The following is a 19470-nucleotide window of genomic DNA, read 5'->3' as shown; positions in this document are numbered from 1 at the left end:
CTCCACTGCTCTTACTTTTTATTCCTTAAGTACTGACTCTACTCTTAATCCTAATTTAGCTTTAGTCTGAATTGCACTAGTTCTAATGGGTGATAGTCCTATCTAATTCTTTCAGCAAAAGTAAAATTGAAAATGAACACTACCAAGCTAACACTAAAGACTCGGCCAAGGGGTATCTGAAGGTGTCAGGATGGCTGCTGTTAGATATGGAAAACAGTATTTAGTACAGATTTATCCTTTAAAAGGAAGCAGATGTCTTAATTACAACTTTAAAGTTTGAGGATAATTGCTAGGTGCAGAAAGTAGGAGAAAAGACAACAATTTGAATGAATTCACTGGTATAATTGCAAACTGAGGACTGAGATTATGAATTAGACTAGTATCCAGTGAGGCTTGTTAAAATTCTGCAGGCCTGATACAAGTGGGCTATTTCCAAAAGTTTGTGCATAATTCAGTTAGTCATAATTGCAAAATTCCAGGTGTGGATTTGTAACAGTACTAATGCAGTTATCTTTTAGGCCTGATCCTGTAATACTGATACTTGGCACTGATGCATTCTAGTGCAGTTGATGTGCCTTCCCACTAACTCTGCTACTGATGCTGCTTGGTGACCTTTGATACACTGGACCTCTAGCAGTAGGCACATCATTTAGCAAATGAGCATTTTATGGTGCTTGAGCAGGACCGAGCTTGAATATCCTTTTCTTATATAAATTTATTCTTCCCTCTTGTTGGCTAAACCTGTATTGTCCCCTAAATAAGTCAGACCTGAACTTATTTAACCTCTCATGGGTCATCCCCTTAAAGGGTAGCGGTTAAGACTGGGAATTCTGTACAAATATTTGACCCACCATATGAGTTGTAGCCTGTTGGATGTCTGCAATTAGGTGAAAATTTCCAGAGCTATGCTGCTAAATGTATTTTTGAACCACTTGAGAATTAGAAATATTATACATCTCTGAACAGTGATTACACCAAGCAAGTGGGGCTTGAACCCAGACCTCTTCCCTCTGAGGGAGGGACAATTCCATTGTGCCTAAAGAGGCCCTCCCTTACTTGAGAATTAAAAACCAAAAGAACTGTGGATGCTGTAAATCAGGAACGAAAACAAAATTGCTGGAAAAGCTCAGCAGGTCTGGCAGCATCTGTGAAGGAGAAAAGTTAACGTTTCGGTCTGGTGACCCTTCCTCAGAACACTTGAATTAGTCTGATTTGCATTTGCAGTATTCCTTCTGTCTGCAATGTAATCTTGAGGAAAGTAATCAAATGTATATCTTAATCAGGGCAGGGAAAAAATGGAAGAATGTTTTATTTCATTTGTCCATCTGCCTTTACTACAAAGGATGAATCCAAAGCATTTTTGTGGTTGTAAAGGGAGATGTGAGCTGACTGTCAGCAGTAATATCCTATAAACAGCAACTGAGATTAAGATTTAAAGACTACTGGGACAAATCTATGGCATCTTTATTCTACTAGAACAGGTGAAATTTAGGATCCATACAAACAGCATAATTTTGATTAATGCTGAGTGACAAAAGGGTACGAAGTGGAGTAGATGATTTGAAAGACAGTCAAAAGTCAAGCAAAATCAAATTCATCATTTTTATTAAAACAGATGTAACCTTTCATCTTGTGCACTTCTGTGGCTATCTCACTACAAAGCTGATTAAATAAATTGAATCACTTATGCCCTCAAGCCACCTCCTACCTGTCTTCATTCTTCTAGTGCCACCCTTGTTTTCTTAATTTCCCCTAAAATGCATGTTTCTCTTTCAGCTTTTTAGACTGAATGCCTATCCAGCCCCTAGAGTGCACTGCTGAGCTACACAGATGAAATTAATATGAATTGAGATTAACCACAGTTGGGGAAAGTTGCACTGACTATTCTTTTTCAGGACTGTAGGCTACCCCAAAGTATTTGAGATTTATTGATACTTCAGATTTGGTTTCTGGATATCAAGGTGAAATTAGATTAAGGTTACACTTGCAAAACTTGATAAGATTGTCTGTTTTAACCTCTAGAATTTTCTAATGGTAACTAATGTACTCTTGGAACTAAGCTCAAATGCTACTTAAAATACTGTTCAGAAAAATGCTTAGAAGAAACCCATTGGACTTAGGATAGATCCGTATCCTTGTCCTTCGTACGAGAGTTTACTACACAGAACTCTGGAGCATGTGGCACTTTTGTCACCTGACTCAAAAGTAGAGATACTTTGCCATTACTTGTGGTTTTTCTTTTATTAGGAAAGGTCCAGTTCAAATTTCTTGAATCCTATTTGGTTTGAAAAAAAAACATTCAATGCCAAGAATGGATCTGAAGAGCATAAACCAAATGGTGAGATAGTAAGAACTGCCAATACTGGAGTCAGATAAGTGGGGAGGTGGATGAACACAGCAGGCCAGGCACCATCAGAGGAGCAGGAAAGCTGAAATCCCATTTCTGAAGAAGGGTCCTGACCCAAAATGCCAATTTTCCTCTTCCTGTAATGCTGCCTGGCCTGTTGTGTTCCTCCAGCTCTACACTGTGTTATCTATAAACCAAATGGCTGTTCGTCAGTGTTTTACTTCCAGGAAGTATTTGAAGATACAGGTCAAATGTAAATAACCTTTTTTTAGGAATGACAGTAAGCTGTTACCTTACAGGTGATGTTCTGAATTTATTTACTAACCGTTAAAGTAACTTTTTTCTTCTCTCTTCCTACATGTAATTTAATCATGTTCTAGTGTTAATCAGCTGTAAGTAATTGATGGCAAATATTATATTCCCACATAATACACTTTCCTGCAGTTTAAAAGTACACAACAACTGTTCATGTAACCAGGACATTCTTCATTTATGACTCTCATACATGCACAAAAGACCACAAGCTCTCTTCTTCAACTACAGGCTCCATCTTACAGCATGTGTGAGAAACTGGACCAAACTGCTGGCAGCTTTGGTATTCTATTTGGCCCTGAACTGATCTTCTGACTATTTCCATCCTCAAGTCTGCTTACCTCCACCACCAAAGCTTTTGATCACCTGATCCAACATTTGTGTTGCATATATTAAAATTTGTATGCATTGAATTTGTATTCTTGCAAAGTACTCAACACGTTCTTAATATGTTAAATCTGTGATAGAATTACAAGTTGTCAACCTGAATAAAGATTTTGAAAGTTTGCAAAATGGAACCTGAAAATATCTCCTATTCTAAATGAGAATCTCAAGAAAATGTTTGCAAAGCAGTATTGAATAGTGCATGCAGTTTTATATATATATAAAACAAGTAGGAAATTATTTTAAAGTAAATCTGTTCGTAAGCAATTTGGAAAACGTAACTTTTTTCTTGCTTTTTTTTTTTTTACAAAGAAAAGTTCTGTTTTGAATTACCTGTGAGAATATTATTGGAGTTTTATTTACTCACAGGATGAGGGCATCTCTGCCCATCCCTAACCGCCCAAAATAGTCATCATTAGACTCTTAATTCCAGATTCTTTATTGAATTTAAATCCCACCATCTGCCATGGCAGGACTGGAACTAGGACTGGAGTTTCAGGATTAATAGTTGAGCAATAATACCATATGAATGATTATTAATGTTAATACCTATTGAACATGTATCTTGACAAAAGAAACAGTGTTTCATACAATGGATGTGTTCCTGTACTTTTACAATCATAAGCTGCACAAAACCCTAGCAAATTTTAGCACTTTACCATGATCACACTCAAATAAATCCTATAGATGCATTTTTTTACTAAATTACTTTGTTTTACATTTTGGCATTTCTTCACAATCTTTTTAACTCTCTGCCCTGCTTTGTACTACCATGTCTGGCTATGATAGGAGATAAAGCTGCCTCTTTCTCATCTATAGGCCACAAAGAGTTCTATTTCCCCATTGCATGATATACACTGGGAATTCAAAATAAATTTCAAATCAACATAGGAATCCAGTTTCACTGTCAGAGTGTAGAGTGATATAGTTCGTATCATTTTCAAGTGAATTCCTTAGACAAGACACAAGTAATAAATTGTTGAAAATCTAGTTATGTTGATATATAATGTCTTCCAGGCACTGAAACTACTTGAACATGCAAAAGATAGAAAAGTTTAAATACAGGTAGCTAGCTATTATCACTATAAATTAAAATTACAAAAATATCTGTTTTAAACTTAATGTAATGTTTTCACTTTCAAAGTAAATAATTTTTCTTTTATAAGGATGTTCCACTTTAAATGGTTTTGAACTGTTAATGATATCTGAATTCAGTATATTAAAGGACTCATTTTAAACCCTGGATTTAATAAGATAATCAGTTAATGTTAAATAATTCATTCTTTTGTTCATGTTTGCACATTTCAAAAATAAAAAATGTTTGAAGTAGATAGCTAACACTTTCTTTTATATCTGACCATAAAATGGGAAACAAAACTTCTATGAGTTCTTTATTCCCCTAAAAGCCAGCACATTATTATGAAGCAAACTATTGTGTTGATACAGATGTAAACTTTTGGTGAAAAATTCACAAGACAGTTAAATAATTGTTCTTTGCAGCTTAGCTTTAAGTTTCTGCAGTTATATGAAATGGTAGTTTGTTCTTTTTATTAAAAGTTACCCCTTTCTTATAAAAGTCAAGGATTTTTAGAATTAGGATTTGCAATCTGTTGCTTCAGGGTTCAAGCCAATCACATCTACTGAGGGCAGATGCTGCGACAGCTGACACATGTTCCTACTTCTGCAAAACAAAGAATGATTCAATCTGTCAGTCATTCACAACTGCTTTTATGCAGAGTTTCTAATCACGTCTAGACTCATGAAGTATTTTGTGTTTCTGGATAGGGCAAAAGAACATGGCTGGTCCCCAGTACATTCTCTGTGGCAGTTTTGATTCAGTATAGCACAGCATGCAGTCCAAAGGCCTCGACCTTTTGACCAAAGTGGACCTATGCATCACTCAATCACAGTAGGATACTGAAGAGGTTCTGACTAGTCAGTCAATTGCAACCAATGGTTTCCCCAGTCTAATAACTGCATCCCATCAATTGAGGACAAAGATTGACTGATATTTTATGTACAACCATATAGTGTAAGTGGCTAATGACAAGAGCCTATCAGCTACTATAGAACTTTTCCATCCAAAGTAGAATATTAGTCAGAAATTCTTGCCTACAAAATGACTACCATGAATTAATTTTCAATTTGTTTATATAAGCTTAAAACATTGTTTTTGTGGAAAGTAAGAAATTTATTTTTTTAAAAGAATGCATTGAATTTGTTCATAGTTCGACATTACTAAATTATTCATGTGAGCACAGGTGGCTTTGGGTTATTTCATGTTTTCTTTTCCTGCTGTGGGGTTCCAGGTTTGAATTATGGTGGGAAATGAAGCTGGATCCCTATGTAAGGTGAATTGTCAAACTTCTAAGCCTGCTGTTCAAATGCCAGTTTCAGACTGGAAGGCTATATGTGCACCAGATGGTGAAATGCTGTTATGGGCACAACAACCATTCAGATTCAGCTTTAGATTTTCTTGATATCCAAGTTACATAGCTATTTTGGGGCTAATGTAATGTTCCCCCACCCTCAAAAAAAGTAAAACACTTGTTATATACAATAAAATTTGGTTCCATAAAAACATATAGTCAAATATTGGTTTCAAAACATTTGTCTTCCTTCTAAGATCAGTTTGTCTTCCTTCTAAGATGTCCAATGAATGTAATCACAATCATCAGAAAATAAGAAACAAAAAGCAGAAATTGCTGGAAAAGCTCAGCAGGTCCGGCAGCATCTGTAGAGAGAGAGCAGATTTAATGTTTTGAGTCAAGTGACCCTCAGAACTGCATCAGAAAGTAACTATATTTAATATTTCATTTAAAGTCTGCCAATCATCAGTATTGGCATCTCAATGTGCAATTTTCAGTCTACTACAACAAAGGTACAGAAACATGACCCAATAACTTCTGGTGTTGGCACAGTTTGAAACAGGTTCAAACCTGATCAAAATGGAAGTCTGCTCTTTGCACCCAGTTTTCCACCTCAATTAGATAGAGAGCAGAAAATCCTTGGAAAATGTAAAGGCTAGATTGAACCATCAGAAACGTTAGAGATAAAAAGTTCTTCTAGCTTTGGGAAATCTAGAAGAGATTGAAGAGTTGATTGATGGCATTTCAAAACATGAAATATAAATAAAATGTAAAAGTAAAGGATTAGGAAATTCAAGTTAATATTAGCACGGTGGCTCAGTGGTTAGCAATGCCACCTCACAGTGCCAGGGACCCGGGTTCGATTCCACCCTTGGGCGACTGTCTGTGTGGAGTTTGCACATTCTCCTCGTGTCTGCGTGGGTTTCCTCCAGTTGCTCCAGTTTCCTCCCACAGTCCAAAGATGTGCATGCTAGGTGAATTGTCCATGCTAAATTGCCCACAGTGTTCAGGAATGTGTAGATTAGGTGGGTTATAGTGGGGTGGGTCTGGGTGGGATGCTTTGAGGTTCGGTGTGGACTCGTTGAGCCAAAGGGCCTGTTTCCACACTGTAGGGATTCTATGATTCATTAGAAATCTGCAGGTAAGTAAAAGAGCAGCCAGTCCCCAATCCTTTTGATGATCCCTGAGATGGGGTTGGATGAGGTGCAATAAGTCTTTACTTTGTTGGTGCTTCATAGAGGCATCTCAAAATATCTGCATGGTCTTGCGCCTGTAACAGTGCAACTGGCCATTACAGTCACAGGATGTGCCAACCTTATGCTTCATGTCTATTGCAGGTATTCAGGGGTGGCGTAGTTATTTGATTCCTTATACCTTTACTGAGAGCACAATCCTGTTAGTTCCTCTTGTCTGCTTTTTCCATAGAAGCTTGCAATTTTATCCTTTTCAAATATTTATCCAATACCATTTTCAAAAAAAAAAAGCCTGCCTCACCACCTCCTTTGCAGCGCATTCTAATTCCTAAATTGTTGCACAAAACTATTTCTCATCTCTCCTTTCACTCATTAATAAAATTTACCTCTGTCTCCTAAACCATGGGTACTGACTGAGATAGTAAGCAAGGCAAAAGTACGAGCATAAATAGCCTCTTATGCAGGCTAACCCAAAATTAAAAGTAACCAAAATAGTCTTACCTTAACATTGCTGTGACCTTTTCACAAAATTCTACTTAGATTATGAGCAAGTCAGATACATGTTTCACAGGTCTGATTATGAATTCCACAGAGAAACACTAAAAATATGTGCAGGAATACTCCATTCAAACTCACTGAGCCTTCACTATTCAGTATGATCATGCCTGATCCTCTATCTCAGTACCATACTCCTGCTTTCTTCCCATGCATGTCTAGACATCTATTACTTTCTTAAACATATTCAGTAACTTGGCCTGTACAGTCTGTTATGGTAGGGAATTCCTTGGGTTCACCACCTCCGTGAAGAAAATTATCCTCATCTCAGTCCAAAATGACCTACCCTGCAAATTACATCAGGAAAGAGCATGTGGTTTAAGAAAAATAGTATGGAAGTTAAAGCTCTAGAAAGTGATGACCATTCCCTGTATTAATGATGTAGGATTCTACCCAGCTTCTAGTACTTCAGCCAAGTGACTATTTATTTATAACCCTTCTTCAAAGACTTCAGTCAAAAAGCACATTCCAGTTAGGCCCAATTAAATCTTTAGTCAAGCAACAAGCTTTAAATATCAGATGTGGAAAGTAATGAAGCAAATTGTCATGGCTCAACTTCTATTCAAAGTAATGTCAGTTAATTCAGTACAGATCAGAATTTGTGCCTGGCATTTTACCTAACTTATATACTATTCTGTTGATTATCTAAACTCAATTAGCTATCAAGATGTATCTTATGTGAAAGTTATTAGAGAATCTTTCTACAAGTACTTAACATCATAGATCTGCCTATTAACAAAGTCAGCTATGATCGTTGGTGTGTAATATTGTGTTGCAGACTAACTGAATAAAAACATAGCTATTGCAATCTGCAGTAAATTTTAGGTCGGAGTAAGGGCACAAGATTAGCACAAGGAAATGTTGATCCTAGGTAATAATTGGGAAAGGGACGAAGAGAAGGACTAAGTTAAAGAAAGGCAGTTAAATGCAGGGAACTTAGATGTATTCTAAGATTCTTCACCTTATGAATGTGACCCTAGCAATGATTAAAATATTTAAAGACATGTTTCTTTCCTAATGTAATAAAATATTGTTCTTTTTCAAAGAAATCTGGGCAAACACAAAAAAAATGCATTAATTTTGCTACAAAGAAGGCACATTGTAACGAAGTACGTGGCCAAGCACTTAAATGGAATACAAAGCATTCTGTTCTACTGTAAAATTGTTCAAGTTGAATCCTTTTTCATACTCAGGATCAATATAAAATGGTTTGAATTTTCACTACAAGTAACAAGTACTTAACAGATGTCACATTCTAACAACTAGGAAGAATACAGCCTGTCTGTCATACCACCTGGACTTGAATTAAGTGCCAACCATTGATGGCTACACTGCCACATGGTGCAGGTTAGCCTGTTTCTCACAAAAATATGTAACATGCATTTACTTACAACGAGAGATGATTTCAAAGATTTAATTAATGAAAGTTTGATTGGAGAACCTGAGGAAAGGGATATTTAACCCATGGAATAATGAGGGACATTGTTTTTGAAGTTGTTTCAGATCCAAGTACACACAAAAGATTACGATATCTGGACATAAAAATACTAAACTATACTGGACAAAAGCAGGCCATTCAGCCCTACCAGTCTGTGTTAGCATTTATGCTCTGCTCAAGTCATCTTCCATCTTTTCTTATCTATATCGACCATTGTAACCCTCTATTCCCTTCTCTCTTATGTTGGCTAGCTCCTCCATAAATGCAATGTTTGTTTCAGTCACTCCCTGTGGCACAGTCTTACATTGATGTCGTCTAGTTATGCTCTTCTCTCAAAGTGGAAACACTCATTCCATATCAACTCCATTAAAACTTTTCATAATTTTAAAGACTTCCTACAGGTCACTCCTGACTTTATTCGCAGCCTTTGCTGATATGTATACCCACATACTTTCAGCATTCTTTGTTAATTTCCCCTGCACACTAGTGCCTCAATGATTGTTTTATGCAATATGGAAACCAGAACTGTATGCTGTAGTCTTACACGTGATCTATCCAAAGCTTGATTTGATTTAGCATAACTCCTCTACTTTTCAATTCTACCCCTCTAGGAATAAAGCCTGGTGCTTAATTTATGTATTTTTTTTAATGCTTGCTAACCTATGGTGCACATTTTTCGGTTGATGTATTTATGCTCCAGGTTATTCTAGGTTAATTTTCCTTCCTTTTTAAAACCATTTTAGTCCATGAAGGCCTCAATTATTAAAATCAGATGATGGAAGTTGAAAACTCAAAGTCCATATTTTAATTGTGTTGTGACAACATAATACTTCAACTGTCATGTCATTGCCCATTCACTTACCCTGTTCAAATCCTGCCTCCTGCCATCTCCTCATAACTGATGTTCCATCCTAGCTTTGTATCATCAGAACATTGGGAAACATCATAAATAATCCCCACAAATACAGATTGTGAACAACGGGGCCCTAGCACTGATCCAAATGTAACATCCTCTAGTAACCGCCTGCCATTCTGAGGATGAATAGATTTTGTCAAAACAGCAAATTTTTTGCCTCAATGCTAAAATAAGATGCATAATCAATGCATAATATTCAATGATTATAGGCTTTAGATGTTATATCTCTTATTTATTTATATTTGAAGTAAATTTTTACAATAGATATGTAAAAATACTACCATACAGGGTACAAAATAGTGGTAACTGGTTTTGTTTACCAGTACCTAATTAAATAGTTATCCTTGATCCACCAAATGCCAAATGGAAAGCAGGAACTACTGAGTATTTAAAACACAGTCATTTATAGAATATTCACTCCACAAATAGTGCATTGGGTGCTAGTTCAATCCTGCAATTTCCATCTAGATGTTTCAATTGAGCTAGAATGATGTGAACAATCTCAATGGAATGTAACTGATGACTGAACTGATTCATTATCATTTGAATACAGTATGATAGATATTTTTCTGCTCCATTTAGGACAATAAGATACAGAAACAAACCACAAATGGGGAAACAAATATTCCTTAACATTCACTATTAAACATTAAGTTACTAAATGTGGTATTGACATAATTGATTTAATTTTTTTTAAACTGATAAATAATATTAGCAAACTGTGAAAGTAACATCCAAAGATGCCCAGGAAGTATCAAAGAAATGGCATGTATATTACATATAAACAAGGTAATATGTGGAGTGTATTTCAGTTAGTATGAAGCTTGACACTGAAATGCAAACAATTGTTGTAGATTTCAATTTTTCCTCATAGACTGCAGCAAAGTTCCTGCTGCTGAAGATATTATTGTGCCTCACTGAGGCAATCTGATGTTTACACATTGTAGAAAGGTAAACAAATTGTGGCAGAAGCTCTGGTTGGACTCCAGAGTACATTTCACCTTTACAGTACTGTATGCTGGACCAGTAATACATAATGAGCCATCTGTGACTGGAGAGGTTTACTTTTTGCACTATTATCTTAATCAGATCTTATATACGTTATCAATAGATTGGATTGATCATTACCTATTTTATAGATTTGAAAATATCTTACAAAGAACCAATTACTGAAATAGAATTTTAAATCTATCTGATCAGTTGGGTACATTTAATGAAGTCCATAAATATGTAGCGATAATAAAGGGGGTGTTCCATTCAAAATATCAGTTTCCACTGTTCTGTCAATCAGAATGGTGCCTATTTATCCCAAATGTATGTCCTCATAACTACTCATTTGAAATTAGGTCAGTGCACAAAGAAACAATACTTCAGTTTAAGAAGTAGCTCATTTTCCAACATATCACAAATGAAGATTTTGTTGAAACAGCAAACATTGCTGTCCAAATTATCTACAGACCAACCAGTTTATACTGATGACCTCTTGTACTCATTCCTTATTATAAGTCCTTAAAAATTTGATCCGATTTCCTTTATTCATTTTTAAGGTGGTTGAGTTCAGTCCCTTCCACTGGCTGAGTAAGAAAACTGGGGAAAGTGTGGTCTTCTCTCATTGTCTATGGATTCCATGCTGCCATCTGTTCAACACAAGAGCCTTATCAATATAGCAGACAAGTGCTACATTTTCAAAAGTTTGACTAAATTATTTTCGAACAACACATACAATGGAATGGGCTATTAACAAAAATGTAATGCATAGTACCTCGATCAGGTGGAGTGATTGTTATTGTTTGTGCAGTAAATTCTTCATCAAAATATCTTGTGTCCATCTCAGATGTCACTTGAGGCTTAAATGGTGGAATAAGCTGTTGAATGTATAAAATGTCATTATTTCATTGGGTTTGCGTCATAAAAAAATTCTCAAATTGAAGTTAATGCTGGATTAAAAAGTGATAATTTGGTCATATGGCAGTGCCATGGAAACACAGAAAGTGGATTTATTAAATACATCACTGACTTCCTGTTTTTCACATTTTACAATATTAGGAATGTTGGTTTTGGCAAGTGGAATACCTTCCATTTCAAGAAACTGTTTTCAGCATTCCTTGTTCAGGCACAGCACTGCCATATGTAAAGCTTTATGCTTTACTCAACAGTGTAGATCAGCTCCAACCTATGAAGAATACCCCTACAGTAACAAGGTGGTTTAGAGTGATACCTTAACCAACTTGCCAACCTCCCTAATCAAACCTTCCCCCATGATGCATTAAATTATGGTGTGCAGTGAGACCAAAGTAGCCAACAACTGGAAGAGGTATAAAAAATTATTGGACAACAGAAAAAACAGGAGGATTACACATAATAGTGCGCTGGGGTCATTGACAGGATGCAGCATTTATATCTGCGATTCCTGCATACTACAGTTTTAAATGCAGCATTGAAAGACCAATCCAGTGCAAATTAAGCCTCTCCATAAATGAATATATTCAGACCCATTTTGTTCAGTAAGTTATGCACTTGCAGTACAAACTGAATGGCTAGACCATTTTAAATATATTTCATTACCTTTTTCTGATAGACATCTTGCCACTCAATTCCAGAAAAGAATTTGTCTTGCATTATTTCCTTTGCATCATCATAGCCACCACCCAACCTAGTCAGAAATATAACAACTCGCATTTACCTAATGCTTTCAACAAAAAAAAGGTCTCAATACACATTACACAGGCATAAGGAAACAAAATTATTCCAAGGCAAATAATATTCAAAAATGCACATACATGAAAGAAAACAGTATTTGGCTTGGTATAAATTTAACTTATTTTGTTGTAAATTAGATCTACCCGGTTAAAGTCTCACAGATTCAACAATGCCAACTTCCAACATATCATGAAATCACAATTACATTGTACATCTCATGTCACTTCTTACAATTAATTACTTCAATTGAAGTTTAATGACCATAAGCAAACAGATTAGCAATATTATCCCGAGATAATAGAGATGAATGACTAGTCTTCTGCTTTGTTTTGTATCAATTAACAGAGGGGGAAAAAATCAGCTGGGATACTGGGTGCCTCTGCTCATATTTAAAATCCATCATTGAAAATCTATCTATTTTTATACGTTGGATTTCAGTTTAATAACTTGTGTCTCAAGTGTAACACTTCTCAAAGCACAGTTATCTTCTGTGCTACATCGAAATGTTAACTGAAATTGAGTATTTAAATCCTGATATGCAGCTTAATCTCTCAATAAGTGCCATAAACCAAGCCAAGTGGACAAATATTCTGCGATAGCTTTAGTTTATTTCCACAAAAGCAAATATAGCCATTCAATAGTTTGCAAAACTAATCCCATGCATCATCACTGGGTAAATCACTCCACCACGCTGAGCTGTTAAAACAGTATCAGGGAATGTGTATGTGTAACAGGACCACGATGCTACTGAAGTGGTTCAAAGTCAGCAGCCAGGTCAGGGAATGATGTGCATCGTGGAAGAACTAAGAACAAAAAGAAAACTAAAATAGATGGGTTTTGTAAAAAATAAGTACTAATTGGAGATATTTCTGCCTCATTAACCACTTAAAGCACAAGTACACTAAAAAATTTACTGAAAGTTTTTTTTTTCAGGAACAGCATCTGTATATGAAAATGAATGGTATACACTGAACTGACCAAAACCAGTTGGTGTAATTAGCGACATATACAGTTGGTTAACATGAATATATATATATAATGCTATGATCTGGAATTCTTTACAAAGCAAGTGAATGGTAAATAATTTCAAACATCATAGTTTTCTACTCTATCAAATATTTAGCCAAAGTTAATTTATTGCCACTGACTTTCAAAGGCAAATCAATGAACTCTTTCCGGATCTTACATGTTAGTGTGTTTTTCAGTAGAAAAACATTGCAAGCAGCATAGCATATTTCATAATCATTAGGATGCCCAAAATCCCTCCAGTGTAGTCACTTGTAATGTCAATTTGCAGACACCAATGTCCTACAAACAGCAATGATATAATTGGTCAGATTATCTGTTTCAGTGATACTGCCTGAAGGATAAAATGTTTGCCAGCACAAATGTTGGCGAGAACTACTACACACTTTTTTGGGCTTTGCAATAGGATAATTTACATCCACCTAAGCAGGCAAATGAGACTTCGGTCTAAATGACCTTTCTTGCCCCAGTCGAACCTAGTTCTATAGATAACATACGTTAAAATGGTAGAGGATATTCTTATCTGGTAAATATGGTGATGAAATTTCAAAATCACGTATTGGCAAAATGTACAAATTTCTAAACTAAAATTTACATTTTATCGTTGATAGTATCAGCTCGCCTCCTCTAAGTGTGTTCAAACACTGCTCAGACTTGCAAGCATTGCTGGTGCAATTATTTGTAATTAAATTCCTTCTACAACCCAGAGAAAGCCAACACACACCTTTGTTTAGGATCTTTCTTCAACAACCCAGAAAGAAGAGATTTGGCTTCAGGTGACAAAGTGCGTGGAAATCTGATCTCTTCCATTAGAATGAGTTCAAACAGCTTTTCATGATCCTGATTGTAGAAGGGAAGGCGGCCACACATCATTTCATACATCACAACTCCAAAACCCCACCAGTCTACAGCGCGCCCATAGTCATTATCCTCTAAAACCTGAAATGCATGAAAATGAACATGTGGTATACATTATAGCAATAAATATGATTAGTTGTAAGGTTATCTGAAAGATCAAACATTGCTGTAAGTGTGAACAATTCATATATTATTTTCAGCTTTTATAAGAATTGCTCACTTTGAGGCACATCATCATGGCCAGGAAGGAAGTGCCAACCAATGAACAGTAAGTTACTCTACTAGCTACAAGTGCACCTATTGTTGGTAACTAGATAAACAATCTGCATCCATTGTACAATGACTGGGGAAGCTTTGTACCATGGCTTATTAACAAATATGACGGCTTTGTAAAAACACTATTTGATGAAAAATTATGAACCTTTTTGTCATCCCTAAAATAACCTGATTGTTCATTTAACATCCTCATATTAGGTACTTTATACTTCTACAGCTCCTCTCATATTACAACTATCTTTAAGTGCTTTATAAGGGCTCGGTTTGGGCAGGAAATGGAAAGGGAATTATGAGACATGTGGAGATGTTCAAAGGTACAGCAAAATGCAATAACATACATGGACGCAGAAGCAAACTGAGGGGACATAAGGTCCATTGGATCTGCTGTCAGGTGAGAGCAGATAACCAGGATCAAAGATTCAGGGTGCACATTGGCTGAGAAATAAGATTGGAGAAAACTGTATGCACTGCATCACTGAATTATAGGAAGATTGTCAAAATCAATTAAATAGTGCAATTTCGATTCACTTGCATATTACCATTGGTGAAGATTCCCAATATGAAGTGTGATTTAAGAAATTTAGAACTATGTCACCAGACATGAAAAAGACTTTTGTGACAGAGATGTTCAAGATCATGAAGTATCACAGTAAGTCTACAAGTTTATTGGCTGGTATTGGAAAGAAAGGATTTGAAGGCAGGAAGCTCAAACCTAAACATCAGATCAAGATCTGACACAGTCACCAGGAGAGAGTATTTGTTAACTGGTTTAAGTGTGTTCTATTCTCATGTTTTAATATAGTGTACATATTGGTGATAAAGTTAATAGAACACGTAAAACACAATATAAATAAGTGAATAGTATAACTAAATAAGTAATGAAAATTCATTAAGAATGACAGTACAAGTTGGGATGTCAAAGTTGCAGCATGTGGTAGCTCAAGAATATCATCCAGGGCAAACTTTAAACGTGTTAAATGTTTGAGGTTTGAGCAGCTTTGCCTCAGAGTATGAGAGCTGAAGGCAGAATCACAATCACTGCAGTGCATCAGGGAGGGGGAACTTTACCTGAATTTTTTTTTTTTTACCAGGAGGCTGTCACACTTTTTAGCATAGGGTGTGCTGATAAGTCAGTGGCCAGGGACAGGAAGAGTAAGGCAGGTAAGAGGACCCAGAAGACAGGAGTATCAGCCTGTGCAATTGTCCAACTGATTTGAGATTCTCTCAGGTTGTTTGTATGAAGGCAGGGGCTATGGGACGGATGAGCTAAAGACCATGTTACCGTGGTACAGGAAACCATTCAAGTGGGGTTAGGATTAGAGTTAAGGCTAGGGCTAGGTTTCAGGACATGTGCTCTGGGCTGGAGAAGGCTATACAGTGGAGGGAGAGGATACAGTTGTTGTGTTCCATGAGGGCACCAATGACATTTGTACAACTTGGAAAGTCGCTCTGTATAGCCAGTATGAGGAGCTTGGCATCAGATTAAGGAAAATCTCAAAGTTAATTTGTGGATTATTACTTGAACCACATGCAAATTGGCATCAGGTAAACAAGGTTAGAGGGATAAATATGTGGCTGAAAGGCTGGTGTGTGAGAAATGCATTCCTGTTCATGGGGCACTGGTATCAATACTGGGGAAAATGAGATCTGTACTGGTGGCATAGTCTACACCTGAACTGTACTGGGACAGGTGTTGTTGCAAACTGTGTAACCAGGAAAGTAGAGTGGGTTTTAGACGAAGTAGTGGGGCAAGGGCTCAAATTTGGGAAGTTGTGGTGAAATAAAGAGTGGAGAAAAGGCAACAGAGGAAGGAATTAATGTGGGAAATGATAAACAGACAATGGCAGGGATGGACAGAATTCTAAGAGCAAACCAGCAAATAAAAATAAATGTTACAAAAATAAAAGGAAAATAGTTAAAGCAGGTAGCATTCAGAACAAATGTAAAGTCCTAGCCGACAATAGGCTTCTCTCTCACTAGAGAGAAATGACTGCTGGTAGTTTAACCTTAAACCATGCCTAAGGTAAGGGGTGAGCTTGAGAAAACAGAGCCTTCATGGTAACCGCAGTCAGTACAGGAATTGAACTTGTGCTGTTGGCATCATTTTGCATTGCAAACCAGCCATCCAGTCAACCAAGCTGCAAAACAAATTAACTAATAAAATAAACTAAGATAAATATGTATGATCTAGTGATTATTAAGGAGAGGTGGCTGTAGGATGACCTAGTTTGGGACCCAAACATTAATGGGTATGTTACATTTAGGAGAGACAGGTAGCTAGGAAAACGTGGAGAAGTGGCTTTGTTAAATAAAGATGACATTAGCTCAATAGAGAGAGATGATGTAAATTTCAAGAGACCAGGATACAGCAGCTGTCTGAGTTGATGAGGAATAATAAAAGGCAAGAGGTCACTTGTGGGAGTTGTGTACAGCCCCCTCCTAACATGGTAGGACAGGGTATCAAGGAAGAAATAATGGGCAGTTGTCAAATGGGAACAGCAACTGTCATGAGGGATTTTAACTGACATTGACTAGAAAAATGGGAACAGTTTAAGTGAAGAATTCATTGTAAGTTTTCAGGGCAATTTCTTAGACCAGCACCAACCACACAGCAGGCTATAGTTTTTACCAATGAGATAGGAATAATTATTGGTCCATACTCAATGCACCCCTCGGTGGCAGCAAGCATAATATATTTGAATTTTACATATAGTTTAAAGAAAAGAAGCGTGGGTCCAAAAGTACTATTTTGAATTTAAACAAGGGCAATTGAAGGGCATGTGATAGTGTAAACTTCAGAACTTTAATAACATTTCATAAATGAAAGAAGCAGCATTAACTCTGTTTAAGGGACATGGACAAACTTATACAGGAATTGAAAGCAATTAGCCATGTCTAGGAAAAGAAGGAGTCAAAGCTACATGGACAAAACCTCACAGCGCCAGGGACCCGGGTTCACTTCCGGCCTTGGGCGACTGTTTGTGTGGAGTTTGTACATTCTCCCAGTGTCTGTTTGGGCTTCCTCCCACAGTCCGAAGATATGCAGGTTAGGTGGACTGGCCATGCTAAATTGCCCATAGTGTCCACAGATGTACAGCCGAGGTGAATTAGCCATAGGAAACGCACGGTTACAGGGATAGGGCAGTGGAGGTAGGGAGTGGGAGGGTGGGATGTTTTTCATGCTCTTCAGAGGGTCAGTGTGGACTCAATGGGCTGAACAGCCTGCTTCCACACTGTAGGATTCTATGAAGATCAATGATGACATTGCAACAGGGATCTTCAATAAGTTCAAGGCAATCAGAGCCAACACAGTTTTACCAAAGGGCAATCATGCTTAACTAATTTATTGGAGTTATTTGAATTTATGCTGTAGATAAAGGGTAACCAGTGAATGTATTGTATTTTGATTTCCAGAAAGCATTTGACAAGGTACTACATCAAAAGGTTATTGCAGAAAATAAAAGGTCATGGTGTCGGGCGTAATATATTGGCATGATTAGAAAATTGGCCAGTTATAGGAAGCACAGAGTAGGAGTAAATTAGTCTTTTTGAAGGTGGCATAATGTCACGTGTGGTGTGCCATAGGGGTCAGCACTGAGCCCTCAAATTTTACAATTTATATAAATGATTTAGATGAAGGGACCAAAGCTAAATTTGCTGATGGCCCAAACATAAGCACGAAAGTGCACTATGAAGAGGATGTAAGGAGCTTACAAAGGAATATCGATGGGCTAAGTGTTGGGCAAAGATCTGGCAAATGCAATATATTGTAGAAAAGTGCGAAAGTGTCCATTTTTACAGAAAGAATAAGAAAAAGCATATTGTCTAAATTGTGAAAGGTTGCAGAATTCTGACACGCAGAAAGTTCTGTGTTCCAGTGCATAAATTGCAGAAGATTAGTATAAATGCACAGCAAACACGAGGGAAGCTAAGAGAATGTTATGTTTTATTGTGAAGTGAATTGAATGCCAGAATGGGGAGGTTATGTTTCAGTTATACAGAGTGTTGGCGAGACCAGTACTGTGTACTGTATTGGGCACTGCACTTATGGAAGGATGCGTTGGAAGTAGTTCAGAAATAGTTTACTAGACTAGTGTCTGGAATGGGTGGATTGCCTTATGAGGAAAGGCTAAACAAGTAGGCCTGCATCATCTGGAGTTTCAAATATGAACTTGGTCCTACTAGTTTTAATGTCAACTTGACGTTCCTGCACGTCCACAATAATCTTCCATCCCCTTGGTTAATAGAATATATTTATCTTTGCCTTAAAAATGTTGAACATTCTGTTTGTATGACGTGCATTCATAAACTATATTTTAGTATAGAAAAATGTTCCAAGGATTATCAAAGAAAATAGACGCTGACAAATGAAGGGATAACAAAGGTGATTGAAAGTCCAGTCAAAACATTGCATTTTAAGCAGTCTTAAAGGAAGAAAGTTAGATGGAAGGGTTTAGGGACAAAATTCCTGTAAGCAGCAATAAGGCAGCTGAATCCATTCAGGGCACTAATAAGGTTAAGTAAGGGAGAACATCCTGATGTCAGAGAAATGGAGTATTTTAAATTCTAGACATGGGAGAACTGGGAATCAATACAGGTCTGCATGGAAAGTGATGATGGGCAAACAGACCTTGATCCAAAACATACAAGTGTACAATTTTTGAAAAGTTGGAATTCATCAAGGGGAAGGCTGGAAGATGGGAATATTACAGTAATCTGGTCTGGAGGTGATGAAAATCACACACAAGTGAAGAAAACTGCAGTTATGATTTTGATGTAGAAATGATCCATTATTTACCTAAAAAGCTGCATACTTGAATGTTCTGAAACAATGCAATATAGAAGGTTTCACTTTAAATGCTGATTATAGATAGAGTGCATTCCAAACATCCCTCTATCACCATTAATTTATAAGGGGCTAAAACTATAAAGGTCTGGATTCTAGAGTAGGAATAATGATTAAACTGCCAGCCTTTGCTGTAATGATTCTCTGAAACTGGCAATAACTTCAGAATGAACACATATGCAGTTAAACACATTCAGAAGTTTCAGCTAGTGATTCTATGATTGGGCACACTGGTAAGTGTCTCTCACCC

General features: G+C 36.8%; 1 protein-coding gene across 1 annotated transcript; it reads right to left on the bottom strand.

The window, feature by feature from the left end:
* Window positions 1-9798: 9798 nt before the first annotated feature.
* On the bottom strand, window positions 9799-14179 carry LOC125481090 (RAC-alpha serine/threonine-protein kinase-like; the record flags this gene model as incomplete). The annotated part of the gene is made up of 4 exons (XM_048592224.1): window positions 9799-11151; window positions 11277-11379; window positions 12080-12167; window positions 13965-14179. Coding segments are annotated over 4 exons (486 nt in total), but the record flags the coding sequence as incomplete, so codon positions are not given.
* Window positions 14180-19470: the final 5291 nt, after the last annotated feature.

This window comes from Rhincodon typus, unplaced genomic scaffold (assembly GCF_021869965.1).
Source record: "Rhincodon typus isolate 14 unplaced genomic scaffold, sRhiTyp1.1 hic_rhity00000837, whole genome shotgun sequence".
Lineage (NCBI taxonomy): Eukaryota > Metazoa > Chordata > Chondrichthyes > Orectolobiformes > Rhincodontidae > Rhincodon > Rhincodon typus.
Note: the sequence above shows the minus strand (reverse complement) of the source record. Positions and strands in the feature narration are given on the sequence as shown.